Raw genomic sequence first — 25,366 nt, forward strand, 5'->3', positions numbered from 1 at the left:
AAACTACCATGTATCCCCAAAAAGCTATGTTTTAATACTGATCTAATCTTGTGGGCCCAGACCTATTGTTTATGGTGGGCAACTCTGATTGGATTGTTTCCAGGAGATGTGACATACCCAGCTGTGGGTGTGACCTTTAGGTTAGATTACTTCTATGGAGATGTGACACACCCAATTGTGATTGTGGCCTTTTGATTAGATGGAGAGGTAAGCCTACCCATTGAAGATGGGTCTTGACTAGTTTACTAGAGTCCCTTAAAAGGGAAAACAATTTGGAGAAACCTTAGATGCAGACACTTGGAGAATAGGTACTTCAGAGCTGACAGAGATGCATGGAGGTGCTTGGAGGGCTGACAGAGAGAGAAGATGCCTAGATAGGATGCTTGGAACCCAACAGACGTCACCATGTGCTTTCCCATGAGATGCTAAGCAAGCAAGAACACAGAGTTGTGTCCTGGAGGAGCTAAGTGAAGGCCCACAAACGATTAGAGAGGAAACCACTGGCCTCAGAAGCTGAAAGCGATGGAAGCAGGAACAAGGATCAGCAGATGCCAGAACATGTCTTTTCATGTGACAGACATCAGCCTTTCTTTGGAGTTCAGGTATGTTTATCTGGATGCCTTAGTTTGAACATTTTTATGGGTTTAGAACTGTTATCTTATAACAATAAATTCCCTTTATAAAAGCCAGCTCATTTCCGGCATATTGCATTTCTGATGTATTGCAGAATTAACAACTAAAATAACATATAACCAAAATTTATATTTTAAAAGAGCTAAAATAACTACAACATTTAAAGAAATACTTACTTGGCTGACATGCACTGGTGTTAAAATTAAGTCTAGAACTCCAGACCAACCCGCAAATACTCCAAGTGGTATGGCATATGCTAATGCAATCATCAAAAATCTCAAATTGCTGTAAAAAACAAGTGAAAGAAAATGTTATTACATATCAAACCTTAGAATTAAACTTTTATTCACTCAAGAAAGATACAAGTCATTTGGGAAATAGAACATCAAATCAAATTTAGGAAATACTTGTCAGTTTATTAATAAATTCAAGGCTCTTCAAAATTTTATTTTTATAAGAATAATCCTCTGTGATATTGTATAAAATTGATCAATGTTTACTTTATTATACAGATGAATCACTATCATTATTTCAAGGAAATAAATTTTCTATATAGTTGATTTTACCAACAGCATTTACTGAATGAATCCAAATAAATATCTGTTGATAAATGAATTTATTTCTCATCCCACCATACCCCTTATTTAGAGTTCTTGTTGAGATGCTATCTTTATTAAATTGATGGGTTTATTTCTGAATTTTCAATATTTTGAAATTGACATATTATTCTGTTTGCCTATCTATTTGCCATTTAAAACACTGTGGTTTTTATAAAATACACTAATATATGGTAGTGCTTGTTCCTTCTCCAAGATTTTTCAGTGCTATTACCTGTTTTCATATGAATTTTACAATCAGTTTGTCTAGTTTGAAAAAATTCTTATTGGTATTTTAAAATTTAGAATCACATAAAATTTAGATTAATTTAGGGAAAACTGACATCATTTTGACTTTCAGTCTACTGATCCAATAACCATTTTATTTATTCATATCTTCATTTGTGCCTCTTAGAAGTATTTAAAATATTTCTTCATATAGAATGTCACAATTTTTGTCAGTGTTATTAGAAAAGATATTTTTATCTTTTCTGTTAGAATGGTAAATAGGACATTTTTGCTAACATGCTGTAGTTTTAATAGATGCACTCCGTTGGTTTCTGAATATTAATTTTGGGTCCAGCCCCTTATTCTCTTATTGTTACTACGAAAACATTGAGCTTTCACATTAGAAATGATTTAAGTATAGATGGGTATGCTATGATTGAAGGATCAATGATATCCCCAAAGAATATCAAATAAAGGCAAAACTTAAATATTAAATTCTTCACAAAAATCATCATATTAGGACAGAGAAGCTCCTACAGAAATATATTTCTCAAAGATATTTCTACTTTAAAGACATCCTTTCACTCTATTTCATCTCCCTGAAACTACCTGCAATTAAAACAGCTCCCTTTTTACATCATTCATAATATCATTATGGCTGAACACAAGAAAACTGTGGCTAACGTCTTCAGAAGCATTGAAAAGGTTACTAAAGAATGAGGAAATTCTAGGTTTAGTAATTAATCTATAAATAATACTTGAGATTTCAATCTCTAGAATATTAACCAGTATCCTCTTCTTTTAGGCTAAATTTCCTTAAGACTGGGGTTATTAGTCTTCTATTTCTGGTTGGAACAGAGTGACTGGTACCAGAGCAGTCCTGCTGCCTTAAGCATAAGATTGTGATTCCTGACAGAAGAGAAACTCATGAGGTGACCTCTGTGATTGCCCTGGCTCTCTACCAGGGGACAATTTCCCAGTGAGAACACAGCAAGCAGGAGACCAAGTGGACCACGTGGGTTTCACTGAGCTGAGGAAGCATAGATCAGAGTCCACAACTGCTGAAATAGCTGGAACTGTTGGACAAGGCATCAGATGGAGGGGAGCTCTGCAGAAGAGGGCCCCCAGGAGTCTGTATATGGAGGTCCAACAAGTCCTTGGCTGAGAGATGGGCAGCACATGTACAGGACAAAGCTGCTAGAGGATAAACAGAGATAGAGAGACTGCTATAGGGTTAAAAAAAGGAACAAAGATAGCAGAGTCAAACAGTACTGGAGCCTTGGAGTTCTGACCCAGCTAGAACGGGGGAGATCTCATTAACACCTTGCCAACCTGCTGGGCTTCTGCTGAGACACCCAAAAGGCCCAGCTGTAGTCATAAGGATCATACCACAGATAGAGTGAGACAGTACAGATTCTCTGTTAAAAAAAAAAAAAGCCCTGAAAATACCTGTAGAGAAGACAGTGTGAAGACTGAATCCTACCAAGTGAGAAGGGTGTGGGAAACACCTTAGGTTTTCCACTTCTCTGCCCTAATTAAACATAAAATCAAGCATACACAAGTCAAGGCGATCAGCCAGTAATCAAACTGCTTAGTAGAACAAAAATTAACCGATTTTAGAGAAAGATGAGAATCCAGAGTCTCCATATTACATCATCCACAACAACAGTATATGATAAAACATTATTAGACATGCTATGATGAGCAGAATTCTAAAGATGTCTCCCAAATATGCTCAAACCCTGGTTGTTCAATCAAACATTAATCTAGGTATTGTTGTGAAAATCTAAAGATGTAACAGAAGAGGAAGAGGCTGATTTTTGGCATGACAACATGAGGAGCCTGCTGACCTGCTCCCCAAGAAAACTGAAAAGATTATTTTAAACACAATGATGTACAGCCTCTGGAAATGGTCTCAAGGGCAAACAGCAAATGAAGAAACATCTGTTCAAGAAAATCTATGAAACTTTGGTGTATTAGATTCATAAATGTTGCCAGAATGCAGTATACCAGAATTGGAACAGCTTTTATAAATGGACTTTAATAAGTTAAAAGTTTACAGTTCTAAGCCTAAGAAAATGTCCAAACAAAGGCATCCAGGAACAGATACTTTAATTCAAGAAAGGCCAATGGGTCTGGAACAGTCCTGCCAGCTGGGAAGTCATGTGACTGGCACCTGCTGGTCCCTTGCTCCTGGGCGCCATTGCTTTCAGCCTCTGTTCTTGTGGGGGTTCCTCACCTTGCTTCTCAGGGCCTGGCTTTCATCTCTTTGCTCTCCTTGGCTCTCTCCAGGTTCTGGCTTGCTTAACATCACATGGTGGAGTCTGCTGAGCTTCAAGCATCTCTAAACCTCTGTGTCTCTATTCTCCAAGCATCACATTTGTGTCAGCTCTGCTCTGAAGTTTCTGTCAACTCTGTTGTTTCTTTCTGTCTTTTATGGCTCTCGAAAATGTTTCCTCTTTTAAAGGACTCCAGTAAACTAATCAAGACCCACCTGGAATGGGTGGAGTCACATCTCCATGTAATCAAAAGGGTCATACCCACAATTTGGCACGTCACATCTCCATGAAGATAATCTAATCGAAGTTTCCAACATACATTATTGAATCAGGATTAAAAGAAATGGCTGCCTCCACAAGACTGAACCAAGATAAAAACATGGCTTTTCTGGGGCATATAATACTTTCAAACAGACACATTTGGTAAGAAAGATGGTCTTTGAACCAAGATTGCTCCCACCCACCTCCCTCCCAGCTCAACAAGGCAGACACCACTCCAGACTGCTGCAGCCAAGAACACAGGGCTCTTTCTCTCCCCAAGACAGCTTGGAGGAGCCCTCCTGTGGAGTGAACAAATATCAAGCACTGACCTCAGAAACTGTTCCATAGAAGGAGGGTCAATTTGATCAGATTTATAGAGGAATTTATGCTTCAAAGGATTGTTGAAAACAATAGAGCAATCAACCAACAATGAATGAGTGGAGTTTAACAGCTGGGATTGGTCAAGGAAAGAGTGAAAGAGTAAAAGAGTGTCCTGCCAGTACTACTGTCATCCAAGGATGACTGTGGGCACATCAAAAGCTATGCCTTCCTGAAGAGCAACATCAAGACTGAACACTGCTTGTGTGTTGGGGTAGAGGGGAGGAGATATGGGAACAAACTTCATTAAAATAATGCAACTATTTACTAGACAAACAAGTAAGAAAATTACAACAACAAGCCCCAGGGGGCCAGTACCCATAATTGCTATTATATATTATGTAAAATATCCAGTTTTCAACAAAAGTAATGACACATGTAAAGAAATAGGAAAATATGACCCATACAGATGGGACAAAAGCAGGCAACAGAAACTAGCTTTGAGGGCAACCAAATGTCACATGTAACAGACAAAAAATTCAAAGTAGCCATTATAATTATGCTCAAAGAACTAAAAGAAACCAGGAAAGTAAAGGAAGGTATGATAACAATGTTGCATGAAATAGAGAATATCAATACAAAGATAGAAATTTTAAGAAAGAATGAATTGTAAATTTAGGAGTTGAAAACGCAGTAACTGAAAAAAATTTCACCAGAAGGGCTCAACAGTAGCTATGGACTGGCAGAAGAAAGAATTAGTGAACTTGAAGATAGAATTATATAGATTATTATGCAAACTGAAGAAGAGAGAGAGAGAAGAATTTTAAAAAAACGGTGACAGCCTCAGAGAAATGTAGGACAACATTAAGAGCACCATCATATGTAAAGAGAGATGTGAAAGGAGAAAAAATATTAAAAGAAATAATGGTTGAAAACCTCAAATTTATGGAAAAACAATAACCTTCACATTCAGGAAGCTAAGTGGACCCCAAGTAAGATAAATACAGATATCCAAAAATAGACACAGCATAGTAAACATGCTGAAAGTCAAAGACAAGGAGAAAATCTTGAAAGCAGAAAGAGAAAAGTGTTATCACTTACAAGGGAGCCTCCATAAGATTAACTACTGACTTCCCAGTGGAAACAATAGATGCCAGAGGCAGTGGGGAAACATATTCAAAAGTACTCCAAGAAAAAAGTAAAATAAGAATCTTATATCCAGAAAACCATAGTTAAAAAATGAAAGTGAAATAAAGACTTTTTCAGTTAAACAAAAAGAGAATACATTGCTAGCAGACTGCCTTACAAGAAATACTAAAGACATTCTTCAGGCTGAAAGCAAATGGTAACTGACAGTAATTAAAATCCATGACAACAAAAAAAGAGCACTGGTAAAAGTAATTATGTAATTATAATAGTCACGTTTAACATTTTTTTTTCACCTCTCTTCTCTTAACTAACTTAAAAAGTAAGAGTATACACATATATGTATCTAATATATTGTTGGGCGGAAAACATATAGAAGTGTAATACATGTATAATATATTTGACAATAATAACACAAAGGAGGTGAGTGGGAGCAAAACTGTAATAGGAGAAGAAATGATGACAAATGGTAAAGTAATATTGTATTGTTAGGTTTAAAACATTAATAGATACAATATAAATCATACCATAATGGGAGAAAAGAAATAGCGCTATATAGGAGTACTGTTTTGGTGTAACTGGAATTAAGCTAGTATAAATCTAAAGCTGATTTGGATAAGTTAAGATGCATATGGTAAACCCTAAAGCAACCATTAAAAAATAACTTTAAAATAGTGAAAAATTATTAATGAAATTAAAATGCTATGTTAGACAATATCCACTCAGTGGAAAAGAAACAAGTAAAAGAAGAAGAGAGCAAAAAAACATATGACGAGAAATACAGAAAATAAAAGATAGAATATGTAAATCCAACTATATCTATCATAACTTTAAATGTGAATGGATTAAAATCCAATCAAGAGGCAAGGATTGTAAGACTGCATAAAAAACATGATCCAACTATATGTTGTCTACAGAAGACACATTTTAGATTCAAATATACAAATAGGTTGAAAGCAAAAGGATGGAAAAGATATATCATGCAAACAGTAACCACAGGAAAGCTGGAGTGGCTATACTAATATCTGAATAGACTTTAAAACCAAAAGATTACTATATTGGGAAGATTAAACAATTATAAACGTATGTGTAACCCAATAATAGAGCACCATTATACACGAATCAAAAACAGAAATGAAGGGAGAAATAGGTAATTCAAGAACAGTTAAATACTTCAATAATCCATTTTTAACAAAGGATAGAACAACTAGACAGAAAAGCAAAAAGAAACAGAAAACTGAACAACACTTTAACCAACTTGACATCTACAGAACACTCTACCCAGCAACGAAAAAATATATTTTCATCCCAAGAGTACACAGAACATTCTCCAGGATTGACCATGTGATACTCCATAAACAACCTTCAACAAATTTAAGTCTTTAAGAATACAAAGTTTATTCTAACACTATAATTTAATGATGTCAATTCTACCCAAATTGATCTACAGATTCAATGCAGTACCAATCAAAATTCCAACAACCTACTTTGAAGACTTGGAAAACTAGCTACCAAATTCATCTAGAAGGGGAAGAGACCCCCCAAAGCTAAAAGCACCCTAAAAAAAAAAAAACAGAGTGGGAGGATTAAAAATCCCTGACTTTAAAACCTATTACAAAGCCACAGTGGTCAAAACAACATGGTACCAGCACAAAGGTAGAACCATTGACCGATGTAATCAAATCAAGAGTGCAGAAATAAACCACCAAATCTATGGTCAACTGATTTTTGACAACGCCCCCAAATCCACTGAACTGGAACAAAATAGTCTTTTCAATAAATGGGCATGGGAGAACTGGATATCAATTGCCAAAAGAATGAAAGAGGACCCTTATTCATACTCTATACAAAAAATTAACTCAAACTGAGTCAAACACCTAAATATAAAAACCTAGAAGAAAATGTAGGGAAACATGTTCAAGACCTAGTCATAGGAAGTAGCTTCAACTTTATACCTAAACACAAGCCCTAAACACAAGCAACAAAAGAAAAAATCGCTAAGTGGGAACTCCTTAAAATCAAATATTTCTGAGCCTCAAAAGACCTGTCAAAAAAGTGAAGAGGCAGCCAACTCAATGGGGGAAAATATTTGGAAATCACACATTGGACAAAGGCTTGATATCCTGTATACATAAAGAAATCATACAACTCAACAACAAAAGAACAAACAACCCAATTATAAAATGGGCTAAAGATGTGAATAGGCATTTTTCTGAAGAGCTAATACAGATGGCTCTAAAGCACATGAAGAGATGCGCATTCTCATTAGCTATAAGTGAAATGCAGAACAAGAGTACAATGAGTTACCACCTCATACCTATAAGAATGTTGCTATTAAATAAACAGGAAACGAAAAATGTTGACGAGGATGTGGAGAAACTGGGACACTTATGCACTGTTGGTGGGAATGTATAATGGTGCAGCCACTATGGAAGACAGATTGGCAGTTCCTTAGGAAACTAAATATTGAGTTGCCCTATGACCCAGAATGCCATTATTTGGTATATACCCAGGAGAGCTGAAAGCAGTGACACAAACAGACATTTGCACACCAATGTTCACAACGATGTTCATAACAGCATTATTCACAATCACCAAAAGATGGAAACTATCCAAATGCCCATCAACAGGTGAGTGAATTAACATAATGTGGTATATACATACAATGCAATATTATGTAGCAGTAAGATGAAATGACGTCCTTTAGCACATGATAAGATGGATGCGTCTTGAGGATATAACGCTGAGTGAAATAAGCCAGACACAAAAATATACTGTATGACTCCACTTTTATGACCATGGTAAAGGTAATATTGGAGGTTTATAAGATAGAATACAGGGGACTTAGAGATATACAGAAGCTAGAAATGGGTGAACAGTGAGCTAATGAGATTGAATTCAAATGTAAGGGAATAAATAGAAGTGAAGGTGCTTCACTAGTGGGTGTATAAGTAATACTACCATATTGAAGGTAAACATGATTGAAAGGGGTTGATTTAGGGTCCCACTGATTAACACTACAAATATAAATAAGTTCTTGCATGAACTACTTCAAAGGTATGATACTTGTACAAAGAATGTTTAAGTTCAGGGTATAGGGGGAAAACTGCTATTGCATATTATGGGATATGTTTAACAGATAAAACATCAGTTGTACCACAGCAACACCAGGGGTAAATAATGGGGAGTGGGACACGAGTTAAGAGGAGGTTTAGATTTCCTATTTGGTGAGGGTTTATTTACTGCTTATCTTTATCTTGGGAACAAAGAAATTATCTAAAATTGAGAGTGTTGATGGACTGTGGACTTTGGACATTATACATGATGCCTAAAGAATGCAGGTGGCTGAAGGATGCACTGACTGAGAAGTAGATTGGTGAATGATGATGAATACATATGATCAAATATTGAGGTGCTACAAAAAAGAAGGAAGTTGTGAGGTATGCAACATTGTGAGTGAAGCTATGGGACATCTGGTGAGGCAAAATAAGGCAGAAACAACAGAGCAATTATTGTATGGTCTCATTTAGAAAATGCTTATAAGAAAACAGGGGCTTAGATTGTAAGCTCTTGTAGCAGTCACATTTTATCCAGAGTGGTAATTATTATTTCTGGATTTTGAGAGGCTGTTTTATATATGTATAACCTGGTATTCAGAGATAAGAATGAAGGGAAGAAGGTTGGGATTAAGGTAATTCAGAACACAGGGGTAAGGAAGATCTTGTCCATATTTTAGAAGCTCATGTACTCTTTGAGACCAAAGGAAGAAAGGTTTATTTTGTCCAGAACCTAAATTTTCTATAACATGTAATCTAACTCAACCTGTCCAAATAGCTCATTTAAACAACTGAAACACAGGGAGCCCAGAATAAGAATGAGGGCCTTGAATCCTTATAGCTTAATGTAATGCCTAGAACATCTCAGAATATATTAAACAGATAATAAAAAAGTATTGGCAAAGTTCCTTGGGGGATGGGAGAAAAAATATGGAACTATTAAAGTTTACCATGGGGAGACACCTGATACTGTGTCAAACATTGAGTTATACCCAAATCAATAGGCCAAGCCCCTGATCTTGAGGCTTGGTCTTGTGAAGCTTATGTAGGTAGCAGAAAAGCTTACCCTACCTACAGCTATGCCCAAGAGGCACCTCTGGTGGATCTCTTTTGTTGCTCAGATGTGGCCTCACTCTCTCTAAGTCCAATAAGTGAAATCATTGCCCTCCCCTGTGTGGGACATGACATCCAGGGGTGAAAGTCTCCTTGGCTGCATGAGAGACAATTCCCAGGGATGGGTTGACCACTGCGGGATCAACAATGCCATCCTGACCAAAAGGGAAGAAAGAAGCATATCAAATAAGGTATCTATGGCTGAGAGAATTCAAATAGAGTTGCGAGGCTACACTGGAGGCCACTCTTACACAAATTTCAGTTAGACATTGCTACCTACCATAACTTGCCAAATCCCAACCAAAACCATTCCAGCCAATCCTAAAGAACATGCAGGGCAATATATAAGATTCTACAAAGGTTCCATGCACTAGGGTAACTTTCCAGAAAGCTACGACCTCCAGATGGGTCCCTGGATCAGATAAGTCCTGAAACCTAGAGAGGTCTGCCTTTCCAGAACATCAACTAGTTTCATCTCCCTACCCCTTATTAGTAGTAGTATTTTTTTTATTTATGAACCATAACCACATATAAACACAAACATTCTTACCATATGATCATTCCATTCTCTTATATAATCAATAACTCACAATATCATCATATAGTTGTATATTCATCATCATGATCATTTCTTAGAACATCTGCGTCAATTCAGAAAAAGAAATAAAAAGAAAACAGAAAAAGATTCATACATACTATACCCCTTACTCCTCCCTTTCATTGATCAGTAGCATTTCAATCTATTCCCCTATTATTTATTTATTTTTAATCCATATGTTTTACTCATATGTCGATAAGGTAGATAAAAGGAGCATCAGTCACAAGGCTTTCACAATCACATAGTCACACCGCAAAAGCTATATCATTATACAATCATCTTCAAGAAACATGGCTACTGGAGTACAGCTCTACATTTTCAGGCAGTTCCAGCCTCTCCGTTACACCTTAACTAAACAGGTGATATCTATTTAATGCCTAAGAATAACCTCCAGGATAACTTCTTGACTCTGTTTGGAATCTCTCAGTCATTGACACTTTATTTTGTTTCATTTCTTTCTTCCCTTTTTGGTTGAGAAGGTATTCTCAGTCCATTGATGCTGAGTTCCAGCTCATTCTAGGATTTCTGTCCCACGTTGCCAGGAAGGTCCACACCCCTGGGAGTTGTGTCTCACATAGAGAGAGGAAAGGCAGTGAGTTTGCTTGTCATGTTGGCTGAGGGAGAGAGGCCACATCTGAGCCATAGAAGAGGTTCTCTTGGGACCTACACCTTATTATTGACAGCCCTTACAACATGAAAAATTTAGAACGGGCATAGCCCAAATACCCCTAAAGAATGGGAGAAAGATCAAAGGTGATCGTGGAATTATATAGAGAAGGCAGGGTTTAACAAATGAGTATGACTGCTGAATTATTACATTGGTATTTTAGTCTCCAATATCTCAGAGCAGCTAGAAGTAAAAACCTAAAATTGTGGAATTGTAACCCCTACCAAGCTCTGAAATCTGTTCTACAACTAATTGTGCTGTGCTTTGAAATTTATTGCTTTTTTGTATATATGTTACTTTTCACAAAAAAGAAAAAAAAGTGGTGATAAAAAATATATATTCCTTCTAGCCTCCAATATTCTGAAGCAGCTTAGAAGGAAAAATCTGAGGTGATGGTAAGGTAGCCCATGACAAACTCTGGGATTTGTCCTGTAAATACTTGTTGAAGAGTGCTTTGAAAACTATTGTCTTTTTCTTTCTTTGCTTTGACTATATGTTATATTATATAATTTTAAAAGTTTAAAAAAAGAATTAAAGGAAAACATGGTGATAAGGAATAAATGTAAAGGGAATCTAAGTGAGGAAATGGAAACTCTAATATAAGAACAAATTGGAAATTGTGGAACTGAAAACAGAGTCAGCTATCAGTAAAAAAATTTTCCGATCTGAAATACAGATAGAAAAAAGGTGGGTCTTGAGGCAATGTCAAATAGGTTAACATATGTGTGACTAGGGTCTGAGAAGGACATTGAAAAAGGGGACAGAAAGAGATTTAAAAGAAATAATGGCCAAAATTATTTGATGAAAAACATCAACATGCAAAACAAAGACTCAGGAAACTTCAAACAAAGTAAATGCAAAGAAAACTATGCATCTATACACATCATAGTGGTATTGCTGAACATTAATGTTAAAGAGAAAATTCTTAAAAGCAACAGAAAAAACATATATACTGAAGAACAACAACAAAAATCAGAAAGGATGGATGTAAAAAAATAGTAAATACTTAAATACAGTCATATCAATAGTTATATTAAATGTAAGTGTACTCTGGTTGAACAAGATGGTGGTGAAGACACAACAGGATGTCATTCTCCCACAGAATTTTTGAATAACTAGCAGAAACTGGCAGAGCCCTCTTCCTCAAAACCTCAGAAAACAGATAAAGGATTGCACTAACTAGGTGAGTGCTGAATCGAAAAAGTGGAACTTTAAAAATGGTAGGAGAAGGGCGGGCCGCGGTGGCTCAGCGGGCAAAGTGCTTGCCTGCTATGCCGGAGGACCTCGGTTCGATTCCCGGCCCCAGCCCATGTAACAAAAACGGAGAAACAGAATACAATAAAACAAGAAAATGTTTAAAAAATGTTTCCCTTTCTTCCTTCCTTCCTTCCTTCTATCCTTCCTTCCTTCTCTCTGTCTTTCCTTTAAAAAAAAAAAAAAAAAAAAAAAAATGGTAGGAGAAGCTCCGAAGCTTGTGGCTCCTTGCTTGCCACATCCCCAGTCTGGTGCGGAGCCAGCAGATACTCCCATTGGGGTCCCTGGCCCTGTTCTGGAGGAAGTAGACTATAAACCCTATGCACATACCTAGGTGCTGGCATGTTGGAGCCAATCTATCTGATTGCAGCCTGAAATACTGAACCAAGAAACTTCTCTGGCTCGCCTTCCCAGACTTTGCCCTACAGGTCGAAGCGGCATGCAGACAGTAAACCAATGTAAGGAACGATTAAGTCAAAATGGCCTGAGGCAAAGTTTGATCAGCTTTAACATGTACAATTGTGTACCCTGAGGGGGTGAAAGTCTATCTTATAGGAAGTGGAAGAGACATCCAAATACTTGTAATTGGAGGAATTCCTAAGGCCTTGAGCTAGCACAATTGCAGGACAAAATGCAGGCTCAGAAAAGATGGAGAGGACTCTGAACTTCACTTTTACCACAGGCTGATCTTGATAGGAGGGCTAATTCTGAAAAAGAGCATGGACCAATACAGAGCCAATTTTCAAAGTCTGTGAATGGTGTTTCTTTCCATTCTTCTCTTTGATTTTGTTAGTTCCAGGCATTCAAGGAAATCTCTGTCATACCACTGGCTGGATACAAAGTTAATGAACAGACAGTCCAGAGACTACATCCCAGAGTTAACATATTAAAATATTAAAGTAACAGTGTGCAACAAAAAATTATAAGACAAAGAAAGAGGAAATGATGGCCCATCCAAAGGAACAATATCAAAATTCAGAACTCATCAATGAAGAACCAGATTTTGGACTACTGGACAAAGACTTAAAAAAAAAAGATCTTCAGCAAGATTGAGGACATAGGGCGGGCCACGGTGGCTCAGCAGGCAAGAATGCGTGCCTGCCATGCCAGAGGACCCGGGTTCGATTCCCGGTGCCTGCCCATGTAAAAAAAATATTAAAAAATTAAAAAATTTAAAAAAAGATTGAGGACATAGAGGAAAACAGAGAAAGAACTAAAGGATATCAGTAAATTGATGAACAATATAAGAATCTCAAAAAAGTGATTGAAATTTTCAAAATGAATCAAACGAATAATAGAGTTGAAAACCACAAAAATGGAGATGAAAACTCCCTAGTGAGTTTCTTCTGCAGATTAGAGCACACAGAAGAAAGAAACAACAAACTTGAAAACAAGACAATTGAAATGATTCCGGCTGAGGAGTGCAAGGAAAAAAGAATGGAAAAAATAACAAGATTGAATCAGTAATCAAAACCCTTGCATGAAAGAAAAACCCAGGACCAATGGCTTCACTGGTGAGTTTATCAAATATTTCAAGAAAAACTCATGCCTATCCTGCTCAAACTCTTCCAGAAAACTGGAGAGGAGGAAACGCCTCCTAACTCATTCTATGAGGACAATGTCATCCTAATATGAAAGCCATATAATGATACCACAATAAAAGAAAATTACAGACTAATACCCCTTATGAAAATATATATCAAAATTCTCAACAAATAGCAGCAAAACTAATCTTACAGCACAATAAAATAATTATACACCATGACCCAGTAGGATCAAGGGTAGTTCAAAATAAGAAAATCAATTCATGCAATACACCACATTAATAGAACAAAGGCAAAAAAAAAACCACACAGTCATCTCAATTGATTCAGAAAAAGCATTTGACAAAACCCAACAACACTTCTTGATAAAAATGCTTAGAAGACTATGAATGGAAGGAAACCTCCTCAACATAATCAAGGGCATAAAGGAAAAACCCATAGATAGCATCATACTCAAAAATGAAAGACTGATTTTCCTCCTAAGATCAGGAATAAGGCAAAGATGCCCAATGACACCACTGTTATTAGATATTGTACTGAAAGTTCTAGCCAGAGCAATTAGGCAAGGATAAGAAATAATATGCATCCAAATTAAAAGGATGAAGCAAAACTTTCCCTATTTGCAGGTGACATGATCCTATATGTAGAAAATTCTGAAAAACCCAAAAAGCAGCTATTAGAGCTAATAAAAAAATTCAGCAAATTTTTATTAGCAATAATCAGTGTTTGTTTTTATACATGAATAATGAAGAATCCGAAGAGGAAATCAAGAAAAAAAAGTTTATTTACAACAGCAGCTAAAAGAATCAAATATGTAAGAAGAAACCTAACCAAGGATGTAAAGGACATGTACACAGGAAACGACTAAACATTGCTAAAAGAAACTACAGAAGACCTAAATAAATGGAAGTACATTCTATGTTCATGGATTGGAAGACTAAATATTGTTAAAATGTTAAATTCTAGCCAAAGCAATTTATAGACTCGATGCATTCCCAATCTTGTACAGAAAACAGAAACCCAGAGTGGGAAACTGGTAGCATCTGCGAATCCTGGAAAATTAAACCTTCATTTTGATGGCATGCTAGGACAAGGGACACTGAAATCAAAGCCTAGGGCCCAAACAATGTCATGAATTTATTAGGAGACTTTTCCCAGAATGAACTTGGATTCCCAGTGGCTACATCTTCAGGTTGAAAGTGAAATGGAAATGGACCAATGTTTGGGCAGAATTATAGCCCAATCAGAGAACCTTAGCCTTGAACTTTATTTAAGGGGACTGTTGCAGACTGAATAATATCTTCCACAAAGGGCCTGTTCAGGTCCCAACCCGTAGTCCCATGGGTGAGGACCCAATGTAAATAGGATCTCTGGAAGATGTTACTTTTGCTCAGGTGTGGCCCAAATTAATCAGGCTGGACTTTACTCCAGGTTATTGGAGTCCTTTAAAATCAGAATGGACATTAAGAGAGAGAAAGCCATGGAAAGAGAAAGAAACTGGAATTCAAAGGAATCTGGAGGACAAAGGAGAACACATCACCCTGCGCTCTGCCATGTGACAGAAAAACCAAGGACCAAGGATCACCTGCAGCCAGTCACAGAATGCCATACTCTTCAGAGAGAAAGCATCACTTTTCTGAGCCCTTGATTTTGGACTACTTTTAGCCTCAAAACCATGAACCAATAAATTCCCATTGTTTAAGCCAGCTCATTGCATGGTATTTGTTTTAGCAACTGGGGAACTAAAACAGTGGCTTCAGATAGGTAGTGCTCACTGATGCCTGGGTAAAGTAAACAAATCTGGAAGGAGGTAGCTAGTTTAATTTGCTAAAGCTGATGAAATGCTATGTATAAGAAGGAGGTTGGCTTTTCCAATGGGGATTAAATTTAAGAACTTGATTTTCTGGGACATATAACAACTTCAAACCACCACAGTAGCTTAAAACAACATTAGTGCCTCCTAGATGCTTCCACCACTGATAAAGTCCACATCCCCTCAGAAAAAATAAACCAGGGGCCCTTTGATTTGTAACAAGAAGGATGGAAGAGGTTATTTAGTTCCAATAATGGAAAAGAGGAATTTTATGTCCTCAGCATTCTTCTTTTATGGGAAAGACAACCCTTGATGAGAGAGGCAACTGATTAATTCAGCATATCTACTACTATGACATTGTTCCCTCCCTCTGGTTTTATAATCTTACTAATATCTAGCTTTCTAATTGTAATTAGTTTCCCAAGTAGGATATCTTATTGGAAGGAGGTATTTTTCATTAAATCCCAACTTCCTGGCACAAATGCATTGCTTTTAAAGTTTCTAGATTCTGGTTAATTTTAGGTAAGCTGAGCATCAAGGTTCCAGATTTAATAGGCCAAGAGTATATAAATAATGAGGTTCTGAGGTGTACCAACAATAGTGAAGCCATCTCTAATCATTTCCATTAATATCTCTAGTAGTTACATTAGAGGTTGGAAATTCTTTTCTTCCTTTCAGCACTTCAAATATTTTGTCCCACTGCTTTGTAGCTTTCATTATTTCTATGAGAAAGCAGCATTTAATCTTTGTGAGGCTCCCTCGTACATGATGTGTTGCTTTTCTCTTTCAGATTTCAAAATTCTTCCTATATCTTTGGCATTTCACAAATTGATTATAATTTGTTTGGCATGGATTCTTCTAGTTTATACAGTTTGGGGCTCACTGGGATTCCTGGATGTGTATATTCAAGTCTTTCATTAAATTTGGGAAATTTTCAGCCATTATTTCTTTGAACACTTCTGCCCCTCTCTTCTCCTTCTGGGACTCCCATAATGCGTATTATATTGGATGCCTGATGGGGTCCCACAGGTCCAGTAGGCTCTGTTCACCTTTCTTCATTCTTTTTCCTTCGTACTGCTTAGCCTGAATCATTTCAATTGAAGATGTCTAGCAAAACCTGAATCAGAAAAAAACTATAGATCCAGCAAACAATTTATGGGAATTTATAGGAAATACAGGAGGCAACTTAGAGGAAACACAGGTCAAATCATACTACAAGGAGGCACAAAACACTTGGCCCCTTGAAAAATAAATCAGAAAGCAGAGAGAGAGAAAGAAAGAGAGAGAGTCCTAATTCAAACAAGTAGTTTAAAAAACATTCATGACATTTATGAGACCATTGGAAACATATATGCTGGTTTGGTATTAACAAATTATTGCAGAAAAGCTTTCAGGTGTGATAATGGTACAACTTTATTTATGTTCAAAGAGTCCCTATCTTTAGATATATACTATACATATTGAAATATTTATGGATGAAATGATTTGTTATCTAGGATTTCCTTCATCATACAGAAAGGGAAGAAGTAGCTGGGGTAGAGATAAAACAAGATTGGCTGTGAGTTGATAATTGTTAATATTGGGTATATGGAGGTCATACAATTATACCATTGTATATTATTAGAGTTGCTAAATTATAAAGTGAAAAAAAAAGTGTAGAGTGAAAAAGTTCAAATGGAATGAGACAGATAACATGACATCATTTAAATAACTTAAAATTAGATATATACAAAACAATACACATATTGCAAAAATCAGAGACAAACAGATACACATTAAATGCATTTGAGTGGTGACCTGGGGTGGTAGTATAAATGGGTGTGGGAAATATAAACAAAAGGGAATTAATTAATTAATTAATTAATGTATTCATGTGCCCTGAAATAAGGGGCATATCCAGCTCAGCTCTCCTCTCTTGAAGTCTAAATGGCACAAACAATAACCAATCACCAAACATTAAACCAATATATAAAAGTAATGAAATTTTTATATTAGGTTAAGAGCATTTTAAGAGAAGAAAATCATATGGATAGTAAATAAATGATTGTGGTTGAAACCTTAGAGCACAACTACTGATATTTTTTTGCCACACAGTTGAATTAGAATCTAGAAGGGATTTACTCTGATTAATTCAGGAAGTGATGATCCAGGAGCACTTTGAAGGACTGGAGAAAATTACACTGGAGGCTAGGGCAAGGGGGCATGGTAGACACAGAGAACTCCCCTGCAGAGTGCAAAGGTAGTGGTCTAAACAGGCAATCATGCAGCTTAAACAGAATATATGGGAAGAGACAAAGGAATTTCAGGTAGTGGTGAAAAAGTTTTTTAATGGAAAAGAAAGATCTTGTACCCCACGCTTTAAGCAGACAATAAAGAGCTTGCTCTATAGTGCAATTAGAAGCAAAAATGGGATTATTCATGGTTAGAGTGATAATTTCAAATTACTGATTTTCCCTCAAAACAATCTTTTACATCACTCTTTAGCTTAAAATCATTCAGTGACTCCTCATTTCCCACAGAACATTATCAGTATGGCATAATCTGATCACAACCTACGTCTCTAACCTTAGCTATTGCTATCTACCCTATGCAGATGGCTGTGCATGGAGAAAAACTTAGTTTAAATTGTTTTATCGTGGTAAAATATATAACATAAAATTTTCCATTTTAACCATTTTTAAGTATACAATTCAGTGGCACTAATTGTATTCATAATGTTGTGCAACCATTTCCACTTTTTCCAAAATGTTTCCATCACCCTAAAGAGAAAACTGTACCCATCAATAAATAGCATTTTTAAATTAAATTGTCATCTTAGAAATATGCACCACTAATCACAATTCAATTTGCATACTATTTTTTCTTTACCTATTGTGTGAAAGGAAATGTACTAAGTGCTACAGAGAAGTGGTTTTCAAAAAAAATTTTACTGTATCCCAGAGTAAGCAGTATATTTTTACTTTGTGACCTATCCATATTACATACTTACATAATTGAAACAAAAATCTCACAAAATATTTATCCTTACCACATGTGATGCAATTACATTTTCAATTCTATTTTATTCCATTCTACTTTGAGTTAAAAAATGGTGATGAACCCATGAAATTAGTGGTCTGTGAACCAGAGTTTGAAAAACAATGTCATAGAACAGTGCTAACATGGTAACCACTAGTCAGATGGGGCCACCGAGCACGTGAAATGAGGCTATGTTTCCTGTTTGACCTGTGTTTCCTGTAAGTTGCCTCCTGTATTTCCTATAAATTCCCATAAATTGTTTGCTGGATCTAGAGTTTTTTTCTGATTCAGGTTTTGCTAGACATCTTCAATTGAAATGATTCAGGCTAAGCAGTACGAAGAAAAAAGAAGGAAGAAAGGTGAGGAACTTAACTTTTAATTTATTTCATTTTAATTGATTCAAATCTAAAATTAAAAACAATGAGTATAGAGTACTTACTCATTAAACACAACTCTATTGTTTTAGTAGGACTAAATATAATTTTTAAAAAACTTTCTATTTTGAAATAGTTTAAAACTTACAGAACTGTTGCAGAAATAATGCAAACCCCATACAGAGAATTCTACAACCCCAGATAACCAGATCTACCAATTTTTAACATTTTGTTACCTTGGCCTGCCTTTGTTCCAGTTCCAATCTGTTGAGCCCCTAGGGAATTTTTTTTTTTTTTTATTTCAGTCGCTGTGGTTTTCAGCTCTGTTTAGCTCCTTTTCATAATTTCCATCTTTCTATTGATTTTTTTTTTGGTGTTTATCATTTTCCTGATTTCTTTTAGTTCTTTACAATCCTTTTGCTCTCTGAGCACATTTAGAACCATTTTTTTTTCCAAGTCTTTGTCCGGCATGTCCCAGGTCAATCCCTCATTGATGGTATCTAATGTTCAATCCTCTCCTTTGCCTGGTCCATCACTTCCTGTTTCCTTGTATGTTTTATAATTTTTTGTTGAAACCTGGACATTTTGATATTTTCATGTGTTATGGCCAGAATTTAAACTGAGGCATGTGTTCCTTAAGCTTATATCTAGCTAATGTTATGACAGAACTAGCTAAATAAAAAAAGAGAAGGAAGAAAGAGAAAACACTTCTCCCAGTCTTTGAAGATTGACCTGTGCAAGTACTATCCTCCAGAGTTTACCCATGCAAAGGTTTAGAGAAGAGTCCAGGCCAAAGCACAGGGGCCTCCCTGGTCCTTTCTGCAACATGGGTCTTCTCTTGAGTAGGTATATTTAGCCCTACAAATCCCCCCATTTGATCTTGAAGACATTATGCTGAGTGAAATTAGTCAGAAACAAAAGGACAAATACTGTATGGTCTCACTGATATGAACTAACATTAATGAGTGAACTTTGAAAATTTCAGTTAAGAATACAGGTTATCAAGAGATAGAAATAGTACAATAATGTAAGTATACTGAATGAAGCTGAATGTGAGAATGATAGAGGGAGAAGGGCTAGGGGTGAGTATGAAACCAGAAGGAAAGATAGGTGATAAAGACTTAGATGGTATAATCTAGGAATACGTACAGTGTACAATGATAGTGACTAAATGTACAAATTAAAAAATGTCTTTTCTTGAGGAAGAACAAAGAATTGTCAATATTGCAGGATGTTGAAAATAGATGGTCATTCATATTTTAAAACTTCAACTTCTGTGTTAGACTAAAGGGAGAAATGTCTATTTGGCATTTCCTAATTTAACTTGTATGGTCAGTTTAATTGAACACCATAAGTAAATGGAATCTTGAATAGGGCATGAGATTTTGTTGGTTTGTCCAGGTTTGCATGATGCCTGATAAATCCCAGAGTGAATAAAGAAGTATTTGCAAAGTCCCCTTGGGGGAATAGGGAGAAAGGGAAAAACTCAACTTCCCCATTTGGAGAATTCCTGATATTCTTGTAAGCAGTGGGGATAAACAAATCAATAGGCCGAGCCCTTGATCTTGGGGTTTGCACTATGAAACTTATCCTTGCAAAGGATAGGCTAAGGCTACTTAAAACTAGGCCTAAGTGTCACCCCCCCACCGCCCCCGAGAACCTCTTTTGTTGTTCAGATGTAGCCTCTCTCTCTCTCTAACCCAACAGAGCAAATGAACTCACTGCCCTCTCTTCTCTATGTGGAACATGACTTCCAGGGATGTAAACCTCTCTGGCAACATGGGACAGAAATCCTGGGATGAGCTGGGTCTCGGCATCAAAGGATTGAGAAAACCTTCTCAACCAAAAGGGGGAAGAAAGAAATGGGACAAAATAAAGTGTCAGTGGCTGAGAGATTTTGAACAGAGTGGAGAGGTTATCCTGGAGGTTATTCTTGTACATTATAGAGATATCTCCTTTTTAGTTTATGGTGTATTAGAGTGGCTAGAGGAAAGTGCCTGAAACTGTAGAGCTGTGTTCCAGTAGCCATGTTTCTTGAAGGTGACTGTATAATGATATAGCTCTTGCAATGTGACTGTGTGATTGTGAAAACCTTGTGTCTGATACTCTTTTTATGTATGGTATGGACAGATGAGTAAAAAATATGGATAAAAATAAACAAATAATAGGGGGAACAAAGGTTAAAAAATTTAATAGATTGAAATACTAGTGGTCAATGAGAGGGAGGAGTAAGGGGTATGGCACATATACATGTATAAGTATTTCTTTTTTATTTCTATTGCTGGAGAGATGCAAAGGTTAAAAAAAAATGATCATGGTGATGAATATACAACCATGTGATGATATTGTGAGCCACTGATTGTACACCATGTATAGAATGTTTGTATGTCAAGAATGTTGTACGTTTGTTTGTTGTGTACAATAAAAATATTAAAAAAAAAAAAAAAAAGAAAGAAATTCCCCTATATCTGTGGGGAGGAAAGTCCCCTCTTACCTGGAAAACAGTTTCAAATAGCCCTGGACACTGCATCGTATGTCTTACAGCCAGCAATCCCTTACCCCAGCAATGTCCTACAGAAGAGCTCTGTGTATTACCTTCTACACACAGGACAAATCTAGGATGGCGGGTCCATCAGGACACCACAGACAGATTCGGCCAGACACACATATTGCCAGTATGTGCACGAGGGTTACTCTGCTCCTTCGGGAACCAAAACCAGAGATCTGCACTGGGAGTGTGGGCCCACTCCATGCTGAGTCGGTGAGGGATAGTGAGCGGCCAGCCAGGGCGACAGGAGATCCTACTGATTTTAAGTAGCCATCCCCTTGTTTTGGCACTCACCCTATTATTACAGTTCTTTAACTTTTCTGGAGCTTTGAAAAGATTTTATGCCATTTCTTACTGGTTATTCAATGTTTTTGTGGAATGACAAAGCCCTGAAATTTCTTCCTCTGCCATTTTGATTGGGGTGGGGTCTATATTTAATTTTAACTTGCTGCATTGCATAAGATATTGTAGTGCACATATCAGGGACATTCGTTAGTTCTAGCATTACAGTCCAAATTTTCTTGGTATCAATGAATTGATTCATTTGCAATAGTCTTTTTCTATTCACAGATAAATTTATGTGACTATCATATGCAGAAAGAAAATAAAAGACTGGAAGAAGACATGTCACAAATTTCACAACAAATGCCAATGGTAATGTGCTGCAGCAGAGCAAAATGGACTGTCAGCTGTGTAAACGGATTTTTAAGATAATGAAGTGGACAACAGTAAGAGACAAAAACAGCAAAAAAGAATGAGTTTGATAAGATGTTTCTTCCTGATGGTCAAAAAAGAATCAAGAAAATTAGAAATCAGAATTAAATGTCCAATAAACATTTTTAAAAAGCTTTTTACATAGGATCTAAGTTTATAACTTTGGCCAGCTATAAAAGAGTTTGGACTCTTACACAAAAAGGAAACCAGTTTTATACATGGAGAGGGTAAAAGAAATTAGTTCATTTATAGAAATTTTGCTGAAAAATGAGGACAAGACTAAAAAACATATTTACAAAAGTGAAAGATATTCAATTAAGCTTCTAAACAATTGTCTGTAGAATTCAACCTTTCTAGTAATAGCAAAGACCTCTTGAAATAGAATTTGAAAAGCTTACAAATACTTTTTTAGCTTTAGATATTACAAGATGTGAGGCAGTGCTCAATTAAAAATTTTCAACTGTAAATGAAATAAATGTAAATACATATCAAATATTTCCAATGAATATTAGTGTCTGAATTGAAATGTGTTGTACATGTAAATCACACCAGATTACATAGATTTTGTATGAATAAGAGAATGCTAAATATCTCAATAATTTTTAATACTGATAACATGTTAAAATGATTACATTTTAGATATATGGATTAAATAAAACATTATTAAAATTAACTTTAACTGTTTCTTTTTAACATTTTAATGAGGCTACTAGAAAATTGAAAATTATGTGGCTCACATTATATTTTTCTTGGAAGCATTATTATAGAGGATACAGAAACATAATTCTTGACCACAGGTATTTATCATATGGTGAAAGAGGAAGACAAGAACAGAAATAACTAACTAGAGAGAAGTTTCTGAAGAATCAATAAAAATTCGTGAATAAAAACTGGGAAAAATTCATATGCTAATTTCTAGTGGCACAATTGCAAGTCATAATCAACAATGATGATCTATAGATCCAAATAATCAAATTCAGTATTGAGGAATTTAAGCCTTCATAGAATTTTATCTAGTTATATTAAAGTTATACCATTACATAAGAAAATAATGGAAGTTTGTCAAAGTATGGTCTTATTGGTGGCATGAGATAATTTCAGGTGATAAGTAAATAAATATTCTTAATTTGTTTGTATTGACTAGCACCTGTTTATTTTATTAGGGTACTTTAAGAAATACTTCATGAATAACAATAACATTTATTAGGAAAAAAATTAATAAACACACAAAACACATGATTTCATAGATACTACTATTTGATATGAGTTTCCTTTTATAGGAAAATTATTAAAGTAAAAACATTTTGTATCTATGTATGTAGGAAAGGTAAAAATTATAGAGGTTTCAGTTTTTGGCATTTTTCCAGATAGATTTCTGGTAGGAAATAGCTCTAAACTAATCAATATTTTATCAGTTATTAACAGGTTGCTGAAATATTATTGCCTTATCTTTGAAAATGTGGCCTTATTTTGAAGGTGCTAGACAAAACTATCCAACAACTCTAAATCCATTTACCTTAATAATCTACAAAAGCTCCGCCGATAGCTCAGCCGCTGGCTAGCTGCAGCAACGCTGGGAGGAAGAGGAGGCCGGGGTGGGAAATAAGCTAGTGTTGTAGAAAATATTATGCAGACAACTCCAAATTCTGAAAGGAAAAAAAATCAATAGAGTAAAATATTAATCAGGCAATGCAAAGAAATAAAAAAATTTCAAGCATTTATCTAACAAATATTTATTGAGCTATTGAGCATCAACTAGGCCCCAGGATTATATCCAGATAAATAAAGATAGTGGAGTCTAGTGGGAAAGATGGATATGTAATGAGATGAATTTTAGCAGGTTGTAGATAAGAAGTCATATAATAAGCACAGAAGTATGGTGGTACTATGGCATATTACATTGACAAAAAGACTGGAGGAGTTACAAAATGTTACTATAAGAAAAGAATACATTAAAAACCAACATAGGGTGGGCCATGGTGGCTCAGCAGGCAGAGTTCTTGCCTGCCATGCTGGAGACCCAGGTTTGACTCCCACGCCCAAAAACAAAAACACAACAAAACAAAAATCCAACATATCTTTGGTTTTGAAACACAGTTCTAGGATAATTGTTTTAAAATACAGTACTGAGAAAGAAAGACTATGATAGAGAAAACTTGCAGAAGAATATTATGACACATAATACAGGCCAGACCCAATTTATAGGCTACATGGGAAAATCAAACAAAGCAAGAAAGCATTCCAAAATAAGACACTAAGATACAGAGAACAGAACTTAAACATCAGCTCATGTAGAACATTAAACAGTCTGAAGTAAAACGAACATATAAACAATCTCAGTGTGACACCATAGCTGAAGGGAAGGTTTCTGGGAGTCCAAATAATTCCCTCATGAGTTTTGGCATTTAGAAGCCAATTTTTGTCAACTGTACCTGATTGAGTAGAAAAGCACCACTCTGGCAGTCAGGTTACTTGGCATACAGACCTGACTGTACCATTAATTAACTTTGTGACCTTTGGCAAATCCTTACTCTTTCTGGGCTTATACAGGGATTAGGTGAAATGATTCTAGAGGTCCTTTCAGCTGGATGCTTCTAATTATAGGGCTATATTTTTAGCAGAAGATAAACATTCCCACAAGACACTCAACAATGGAAACTTTTATTTAATCCAATTATAAATTCATATATTCCCAATTCTTAAAAACAAGATTGTTAACTATTCTGTTTCTCTTTTTTTTCTTGGCATTGTCAGTCTTTTTTATTTTTGTCAATCTGAGGAGCAAAAAGGCTAACAAATTGTTTTAATTTACATTTTTTGAATTGTTTCAATTTACATTTTAAAAATTATTAGTAGCACCAAATGATCATATTTCATATGCTCATTGGCCATTTGCATTTCTTCTTCTTGATTGGCTTGTTCATATTCTTTACCTGTCCTTCTACTGGAGGTTTTGTTAACAGCTTTATTGAGATATAATTTATACACATGCAACTCACCCATTTAAAGTGTACAATTCGGTGGTTTTTAGTAAATTCAGAGTTGTGCAATCATCATGGCAATCAACTTTAGAACTTTTTCCTTGACTCCCTCAACCCCCAGAAAATAGAAACTCTGTACCCATTTGTAGTCACACACCTATTGCCCTCTAAACTTCCCCGTTCTCGGTAACCCCTAATCTACTTTCAGTTTCTATGGATTTCATT

At 35.9% G+C, this 25,366-nt stretch overlaps 1 protein-coding gene across 1 annotated transcript in view; it reads right to left on the bottom strand.

Annotated features, from left to right (window-relative positions):
- The window catches only part of SLC49A4 (solute carrier family 49 member 4), a 118,400-nt gene that overhangs the window by 33,054 nt on the left and 59,980 nt on the right, over nt 1-25,366 (bottom strand). Inside the window, exons 4-5 of the mRNA XM_077118147.1 lie at nt 23,677-23,806; nt 810-918 (exon numbers count right to left, since the gene is read on the bottom strand). Coding sequence (XP_076974262.1) covers nt 810-918; nt 23,677-23,806 — 239 coding nt within the window. The remainder of the gene's footprint in view (nt 1-809; nt 919-23,676; nt 23,807-25,366) is intronic.

This window comes from Tamandua tetradactyla, chromosome 10 (genome assembly GCF_023851605.1).
Source record: "Tamandua tetradactyla isolate mTamTet1 chromosome 10, mTamTet1.pri, whole genome shotgun sequence".
NCBI classification, from domain to species: Eukaryota; Metazoa; Chordata; class Mammalia; order Pilosa; family Myrmecophagidae; genus Tamandua; species Tamandua tetradactyla.